Source organism: Haliotis asinina, chromosome 3 (genome assembly GCF_037392515.1).
Source record: "Haliotis asinina isolate JCU_RB_2024 chromosome 3, JCU_Hal_asi_v2, whole genome shotgun sequence".
NCBI classification, from domain to species: domain Eukaryota; kingdom Metazoa; phylum Mollusca; class Gastropoda; order Lepetellida; family Haliotidae; genus Haliotis; species Haliotis asinina.
Window position 1 is genome coordinate 21,382,690 of NC_090282.1, and position 9,567 is coordinate 21,392,256.

Genomic DNA, 9,567 nt, shown 5'->3' on the forward strand with positions numbered 1-9,567 from the left:
TTAATGGGTTTTGCCTGAAAACATGCATGTATTCAATTTGATGTGGCGGTTGTATTTCACTCATTTGTGTGTTACTTCTTTTGATTCAGACCCCAGACATGGAGGTCTGAAGTAATTCACCGCAAGGCATCAATTTGTTGAAATATTTGCCAAAAGCTGAATCCATCAGACCAGCGTTCCTGCCACCAGGAGTAGATTTATTATCCTTGCCTTACAACGTTGCCAACATTTTAATTTCCCCGACACATCTAGTGGCTAATGTCAATTAACAGTGCTGTTTTCTTTGGCGTGCTTTACGAGAGGGATGCATTGCTTCGAAACTCGTGTCATTTTGATGTAATTCATTTTACATTTCAGCTCACAAATCAAGGTGCATGTTTATAGAAACTCATACAAAATAGGGTTTTAGTAGTTACTTGTATTTTTGACGTAAAGAAAGATTGATGTTATAAAGTGATAAAAGAGCCCTGAAGGTTGTAGCTATGTAAGCAATACCTCTCCAGTATTAGCCAATGTGTAAATCTGTCAGTGGAATGCTCATGTTTCCATGAACAAACCAATAAAATGTTGCTTATAAATAAGCGTTTCAAGAATATGAACCAAAAAATAATTCTAATGCTAAATTTGAAATGTGACATGCATTGGCATCGAATTGCCAATAGTGCCTTTGGTCAGTGGAGTGAAAAAGCTATCATTTTTGTATGTTTGATGGGATTGAAAACTGACCCTCGGGCACAAGAGAATGGCGTACAGATTCGACATTTTGAATCAACTGTCTGCATGAGATTTACCCTTCAGGCTATGGTGTAAATTATATGATTATCGTCCACCAGCGAATTTCTGATAAGGGAATCAGTTTTCAAGTGTTGTCGTCTATGTGTTGCTCATGGCACGGTCGATAGTTGTCCATGGATATGCCTACCAGATAAGACGGTAGACATATCAGCGAGTTGCATGAGGTGTGCGACAAGCATTATCAGCTATACAGACATAGATTTTGGTTGATGGAATAAGGCAAAAATCAATACACGTGATACGTTTGTTTTATATGATTATCAGAGAAAAGCCTACACCTCTACCCTTAATAGTCTGACATGCAGACCCTGAAACAAATACATGTATACCCAAGAAATCCCACGCACGCAAGTCAAGAATGTTTCTGTGCTCCTTTTCCTTGTATATATGTTATTGTTCATGGATCGGGTTTTTTAAAAATACGTTTATTTCAGAGATTACATGTTAGTCTACACCCTTGCCTTTAGGAGCCGAAATGGATGCTTGTCGCTAGAGGCGACCCGCTCATCTGGTTAGTCTATGTCATCGTGCCGCAATCACTGTAGTCTCTGGGATGGTAGGGTAGCCCAGTGGTTAACGCCTTCGCTCGTCACGCTGAAGACGAGTTTCGATTCCCCAAATGGGTAAAATGCGTAAAGCACATGTCTGGTGTTCCTTGTCGTGATTTTGATGAAATATTGCTAAAAGCGGCGTAGAACTAAACTCAATCACTGAGACCAACACTCGTGATGTTGCTGGATTATTGCAGTGTGCGTCTTTTAGTTTTTAGAAATGGAGAATATTTTATGTACACTTCAGGACACTGCTTCATGGAAAGAACTCATACGCGACGATGGTCCATGCATGCCGCTGGTGAATGTTATTGATGATAACTGTTGTATCTATACATGAGATGTCGACAAATGTTTGAATGTGAAATATGTCGTTCTTGACAAGGCATCCTTTTGCAGTTAGTGAATTTACGACAACCATGAATGAAACATATCATCAACTCAATAAACAACGTCCCAGTTACCTTAACATGGTGCATCATAAGAAGAGAATGGTGCAAATGCGTGCGTGTACAAGGAAATCAACCAGTTTAACAGATCAGTTGGCATATGTAATCTGCACACTGAAATGTGCGTGGGGGGTGGCGGATGATATTCATGGTGTCCACCACTGAATTTTCTGGACCGGGCACGATTACGTACAGACCACCGTCATATAGCTGGAAAATTGTTCCGTGAAGCCGTAACTAACACATAGACTATCATGGTTATATCTTGTAATGATTGTCAGGTCGTTTTTCATGTCACTTGATCATACTACAGCATGAAATTCATTCATACATGTGAGTAAGCTAATGCACTTGTCAGAGCTCCGTAGACAGAGCCAGTATTTGTGCCTCATTCTTCTGTTCTGTTTCCGGTTGGTAAAGGAGGTTCTGTCTCGGCTTTGAAGAAGTGTTTGAACTGGGTCCAGTCAATGTCACGTCCATACACAGCTGCCCTGTATAGCAGGAACTCCAACATTCGGATATCCCTCGGGGTCACTTTGTGGAAACTGATCGACAACTTGCTACAGCACATCATACCCTGAAACAACCGAGGATTCGTAAACCTGGATTTATGGCATCTTGTGTCTACTTAATCAGAAAGGTGACCAAACGATAAATCAATTGTCATGGGTTCCTGTCCAGTCGAAAGTCCAATGTGTCTCAAGGGATTATTCTATTATCACATCTTTGCATGAAGATGTTGTTTAGCACCTCATGAACTGACCAGTATCAATTTTGAGCTATTTTGACTCATGTTGTTTACGATGATGGTATGTCCGTGAAATCATGCGTTTATTGGACATATCATATTACCATAGACTGCCATAAAGGTGTTTAGCTTAATAGGAAGTAATATGCGTGATGATATAGGATAGTGTGTTTTAAAAGCAATAGATACTTTCAGATGATGGTGAAGAAATATATTAACAAACACTTGAACTTATATAAAATGGGAATATTCATGTAACAAGAATCAAGTAAGAAACGCTAAATTTTCGTCACTGTGGTCGTCAGTTTAACCACAGTGTCCCGACATACCTTTCAAATGAGTGGTAAACGACATCACTCTCTCACGTCTTACCGTTTTAGCTGAGTGCCGATCATACAGGTGTAACTGTTTAGGAAGTGTCCCCATTATGTAGTCTCCCAGATTTAAAGGGTAGAAGGTCTCCCGACCAGTATTGTCGAGAGAACTGTACACAGGCACGCCAACCTTCTTCAAGCATATGGCTAAATCCACGTCCTCATAACGGCCTCCCTTCCGGCAAGCACCCTACAATAAAAGGGACATAGTGGAAGCTGTCAACACCGACATGTCTCCAATCCGGCAAGTTGCCAACACTGGCTTAAAATCTCAGTCCCATCTGTGGCTTGTGCATTTATCATCAGCTCTGCAACTGGATTATTTGTTCAATTCCAATGAGTGCCGGTTTAGACAGCTTCCAATGTAATATGTGCAATGTAGTAATGCTACGTTTTGAGCCTAGAATCCAGCGCGATGCTGCACTCTGGCATTACATTATTACCCTGACTGAATTTGTACTTTCAAAGCTGTAACAAAGCACGGCCGTTTAGGTCTGTCATCCGCTTCTCATGTATCCATTTTAAACAGCAAGGTGGACGATGTGCCTTGCCAAGGGACGCAACACAGTATGAGATCCAGGTCACAAATTCTTGGTGTCTCAACCGGGATTCGAAACCGGGTCTTTGGCAAAAGAGGCCTGCATGCTAGCCACTACGCCACTGTGTTCCACAAACTGCCTTAATGGACAACAGCTTACTTTTATTTCGTGAGTGCAAAATAAAAGCAGTTGTTGCGCATACCGTTTGTTCTATATTGCTTTTTTCCAACTTCTAAAGTGCCACTCAAAGAAGACATGTGGACAAGCATGAAACGTTACTCTTAAAGAATGATCTTTTCAAAGCGGCGACAGACACTTGTCTCTCAGTCACAAAGAACGATATGCGACATTTGGTGTCGAGAGAATATACATCCGTACCTATGTGGCAATAAACGGATATTCCAGACACGGAATCCAGGCCACACACACGCATGAACAATTGTTAATTTAAATTGTTAATGTTCGCAGAGCAGATCGTTTCAATGGACATTTTCGATTTTATTTTTCCAAACAACAGCTCCAGCTATGCAAAAGTGCCGCTATTTATTTTCCGCAACCCAATTTTAATGTTCGAGATAACGATTATCCTCACAAATAACTCGAGGATAAATGACAGGGAAAAAGTGAATTGTTCATGATTATCCTGAGCCATCCTAATACAACATGATCTTTTTGTGCGTATTTTATATAATGATAAATTCCTTATTTTATTTTGTCGACGGGACATTCTAGTGATTAAAGCGTTCACTCGTCACGCTGAAGACCTGGGTTCGATTTCCCACATGGGTACAATAATAAGTGAAGCCCATTTTTTAGATTCCATTGCCGTGATGTTGCTGGAAAAGCGACATAAAATTGAAATCAGTCACTCACTAACATCTACGGCGGACCGTGATCAAAGCGCATTACTGATGTCTACTTGTATATAAGAGACCAGTTGTGTGCTTGTTGTTTGACGCCGCAGTCAGCATTATTTCAGCTGCAAATATATGGATTTGGACCAGACAGTCCAGCAAACTAAAAAAACACACACATCCTCATGATGAAGATATAAGATAGTCATCAGTCAATCAGCAATTTGAAACAAGGATGCCCGAGAATACACACTCGGTGATATTAATGAAGCCTGGATCACGTCATTTACCTTCACATTGTATCCTTGTTCCACTAGTCTACGTACAGCATGGCGACTAAGGACATAACCAGCACCTCCACTCATGTATCCGGGGTTCAGGAACATCTTGAACAGGTGCCCCAGGTACACCGCTTCATCCGGGTTATAAAAGGACAATAGGTACTTCAGGTTTTCCATGACAATATACGTGTCGTCATCGGCCTTCAGGAACCAGTCATAATCTTTCAAATAGTGTTCATAGATGTATTTCATTGCTGCTATCGTCTTTTTGGTGAGGCGTTTCCGGCCATCTTTGATGTGGAAGTCGATTATAGAATGTCCTGGTTTGGTGGCGTTTGTTGTCATGATGAAGATCTTGTTGTCGCATCTTCTCACCCAAGTCTCGTTCAAAGCAGGGATTTTGGTGTTCAGCGCTTGTTCTTGTGTGGTAATCCAACAAAATACCCGGATATGGGACTTGGTGTGTTTGGCAGTAGGTACATCACCTGCTTCAACAGTAAGCAGTTTAATTGTGGGCTGGAAGTTTCAGCACAAGTTCAGTGTACAATGTATCTAAGCTGAGTGAATTTTGTCCTGAAAAATGACCCCTTGTTGGAAAAAATAGTTTTGCAAAACATTTTTCTTTACATGTAAGCAGCAGAATCTCTGAGCTTCTACAAAGAAGTCGTAATTTAAAACTTAGCACACTGGTGTTCTGATTTGTTTATATGCCAGGTTTGTTTACACGATGGGCAGGGCGACTGCTGTGTGAGACAGTAAATACTATTTTGGCAGGACCACTGCTGTGTGACATCAGACAGTAAATACTATTAGTCACATGTTTGGGGCAAACTGTGTGATGGTAGGTGCTACTGGAGGGACAAGACATGCTCCTCTTTGCGGACACCTGGTGTCATCACTTATTTTCAGTGATCCGTTCGTGTGATACACACAGATTTATCTGCCTGCTATCTTTAATCTATTTCTGATAGATTTCTGATATATGAACAGGGGACTTTTTTTATTTCCAAAACGTCATACACAGATTCCGTTGATCTATATGAATTACTACATGAGAGTTAGTCAGATACCATTTATCTGGCAAGTTCTTTACACTTTATATACGTTTCAAAACCATGATTTATGAGATGAATGGTGTCTGAAAGGTACGAGTGCAGTCACCTGTGTTTTTTTTAAATAAATATTTGAAATTTGATTTCACGAATGAGTACAAACTTTCATGTTACCAGTCGGTAACATCTAATTTACGGCCCAATGCCGTCAACGATATCCGTATAAAATTTATTACCAAAGAAAAAACATTCCATTTTTTTGTTTCTTCCACATCAAGTATGACTGGACGCATTCTTGGGCGCATAGTTGGGCGCACCAGGTTTCAGAGAGCGTATAAGCTGAAATCTCAACGTAGAGCTGTCGGAAACAGCTGGTCCTAGGGCATAGATTATGTGCAGCTTCTAACACCCGGTTTTTGACTTAAGCAGTGAAATAAAATAGCATGACCATATCTGTTCTTCGTGCTGTGTTTATGATTTGGGATACTGAAGATCAGTGTCCTGTTGCTTCCACGTCATTTTGAGGTTCAGCACTCTGTCCAAAAAGTGATGTTTCTAAGTTTTCTTATTTTATATGTACCTTTATGGAGCACAAAATCAACTTTTCAAGTAGTTGCTTATTGAGTTTGGGTACTACATAACTGCATCAAAGGACTGTGTGGACATAGGTGTACACGGACGTTCTGAGTTGTAAGTGAGAGTGTCTGATTTTATGCCGCTTGTAGGAATGTTGTGGTGATAATGGGTTTCGCACATTGTACTTTTGTGGAAAATTATCCACGAGTCTTCGGCCTGACGAGTTTAAGCTCTAACCACTAGCCTACCCCATCGCCCTCAGCTAGAAACAATCTGCAAAGTCTGCCACTTGAACGTGAACAGGTTATTACTGCTGCCGCTTCAAACGTTGTGATAATTATTGTTGATACAGTAACTTGTCTTTGAGTGAGAATAATACATTATTCTTGTGGAATGCGAACTGCGTCGGACATGAACAACAGATCAAACTGCACGTGACCACGGACCCGGAAAATAGCGAGCGGTTGATTTCTTCTGGTTATAGTAACGCATTGACTAGCTAATGAGATGGCATATTGTTCTGACAAGTAGTGACAGGCACCCTTGACGAGAGCAGTTGGACAATCACATGACGTTTCCCCTTATGATTTGACACGCAGATGTACGTGTCAGTTGTTGATATCCAATCAAGAGTGAGTTTGTTTTTTTTTAGAATAGCATAATAGCATCGGGTAGGACCTTATGGTTAAAGAGTCCGTTCGTCACGCCGAAGACCTGGGTTCAATTCTCCAGATGGGTACAATGTGTGAAGCCCTGGTATCCCCAGCCATGATATTGCTGGAATATTTCTAAAAGCTGCGAAAAACCATACTCACTAGAATAGCATCAGTATTCTATATAAGCGTTTAAGAAGATAAACGTACCTTTGGGTACATACCGCGCCTTCAACCAGGGCTCTGAACCTTTGAATCCTTAAGAAAGAAAACAACGATTATAATATCAATTTATCACTTATAGGTTCAATTCAAAACTACAGAAACCCTATCTCTTACTCCAGGTGTGACACGATATGCAACGTCCTAGTTAGCGATTGATGCACATGTTTGTAAACACATGTTAAGAGTGTCCCCTTGTCCTTTGAATATTATTTTTGACTTGTACAATATACTCTTGTGTTTGGTTTGATTGTTTGTTGATTTGAACCTGCATGGTGATGTGTATAACAGCACGTATACTAGAAGACTAGAACATATTGACACTGCATGTGACACGTGTTTCCTACGATCGATATATCATCAGTCAACTCTAGAGTATATCCTTTGCACAGCTACTTCTAATCGGCAGTGTAGGCCAGATCTGTTTCCAACGACATGTCGATGTTTTACATGAGTTTGCGTGAGAAACCTCGGGTTTACATATTCATTGCATAACATTGTGTTTAAACCCCACTGACGACGCATTTGTGTATGTGTTTATGTTAGTGGTGTATGAACAAGCTTTGGTAATGGTATGACTAGACTCAATATGATATGTTTCATACTGTAACTCATTCATTCACCTTAAAGCCAGATACTAGGCGATTCACACACTAGCTTACACTATTATTAGAACGTCAACAGTCTTGAACATTTGTATGTATTTCTGCATTAGGTCTACAAAGTCACCCATTAGTATAATAGCAGAGTTGCAGTTCTTACAATGTGGTATGATTCTCTATGTACGAAGCCATATATATCCGTGAAGTGTTAAAATTGGCCTTACTGATCCGAGTGACTAATCTTATTTGACATCAGGACCAAAAACTAAAACCTTTAAATGTGTATCTCCGAGGCACAGACCGGAAGGTAAGGTTGTGTGGGTTGTGCGGGGGAGGAGACGGACTTGTTTAGCTATTTTCATCTCTACAGTATCCCACACCATTCGGAGTATCTCAACACATGTTCACAACGTAACCAATGTGTTAGCATGATACGCGTGAACACATTGTTATGATTTAGTACAAAATATCACTCCACTCACGGAATGGAATATTAATTCATGTTCGAAATTAATCAGTTTAACTGTGAATTCGAATCTATCAATAAACTACACAATCCTACCTTTCCAGTGCAGAAGCTTGCCGGTGCTGAGAGCGAGGTAAAGAAATACAAGGTAGAAGGACACTAAGACCAGCACGAAGAAAGCAAGTTTGACTTCCTTCATGAAGACGCGTCATTCAAACACATGAGATGGTATCAGCCTGTTTTGGGTGAGGTCTTCGCCTGCAGATAATGGAATTAGTACAACGCGCCTGTACTCCATTAGTGTTTTAGGTTTGACGGTATTCCGCTTAAATTTGATCGAGACCACTTGAACGTAGTGGTTTATTAACTTGAAACTGACATAGAGCATACTGATCAATACGATGGAGTCGATGTACATTGTAGACGACAGCGTGCACGACGTACGCCAATACGCCAATAACAGATGCTGCCACCCTGTGCACAGATGACGATAGCGCCTGACTTATTCCTGTAGGGAGGAGCGGCATAGTTGAGGACTACAGATACTCTTTGCTCGACTATCAGATTAGCTACGATGGATTCCATGTGCAAAATTGAGATATCGTCAATATTTGGGGTAAATTTAACTGTAATACCAGACATAAACGCGGAGTTTTAATAACTTGAATCCAGCCTGCACGGACAACCAGCCCTTTCCGAGTCCACACAGTGCATGTTCATCAATGTATTGACGTCCACGTAACAGCCACAATGTTTTGTTTTTGTTGTGGATACGGTAATAAATTATAATGTTTGGGGGAAATATAATGTGCCGGAGAAAATCTTTGGTGAAATATATTTTTGGGGGTACCTTTTTGATGACATACGCTCAAGCATGCCCTTCCATCACCAGGGGTAAATATTTTCAAGTGTAAAAACTGTTTTACTGCTGTTAATTTTAATCATTGCCTTTTTGAAAGAGATTGATTTAACTGATATGTTTTGTAGATAGACACATTTAATGGATGGTTGTTTAGATTAGCAGCTGAGATTTTTCGTGGTTGTATCTTCAAGAGGGCTTAAAGTCATGTTAAATTATGGTCCATCTGAGATGGTTCATTAGTCCCAAAACATTCAAATGAGGTCTAAATTTGCCAGATGTTTTAAATGTAGTATGTTTGTAATATTAATTGTGGCTAAATTTGACGACAGTCGCCATCTGCTGAAGGGTTGATGTAGCTCCAATAGGGCCCATGTAGGCAGCAAACGTACTGTAAATACCTATGATCTCTAGAATGTTGATCAACCTTCAGTTGCTGGCGATTTACAGCTCATTTTTCATATTGTACTGTTGTCTCCAGTGATTTATATTTTTATGATACTAATCTTAAATTAAGAGCCGTGATGATCTAGTTTTTTACTGCCT

General features: G+C 40.3%; 1 protein-coding gene across 2 annotated transcripts; it reads right to left on the bottom strand.

Moving 5' to 3' along the window:
- Positions 1–1,028: 1,028 nt before the first annotated feature.
- Positions 1,029–8,541, bottom strand: LOC137276649 (glycoprotein-N-acetylgalactosamine 3-beta-galactosyltransferase 1-like). 2 transcript variants are annotated; one of them, XM_067808264.1, is made up of 5 exons: positions 8,259–8,541; positions 7,083–7,130; positions 4,601–5,079; positions 2,916–3,107; positions 1,029–2,372 (listed from the first exon to the last, which is right to left on the bottom strand). In XM_067808264.1, exons 1-5 carry the CDS (start codon positions 8,359–8,361, stop codon positions 2,184–2,186), a joined length of 1,011 nt encoding a protein of 336 aa, XP_067664365.1. In that variant the 5' UTR covers positions 8,362–8,541; the 3' UTR covers positions 1,029–2,183. The 2 variants fall into 2 exon arrangements, with proteins under 2 accessions (XP_067664365.1, XP_067664366.1); XM_067808265.1 differs by having other exon boundaries at positions 4,601–5,076; positions 8,259–8,527.
- Positions 8,542–9,567: the final 1,026 nt, after the last annotated feature.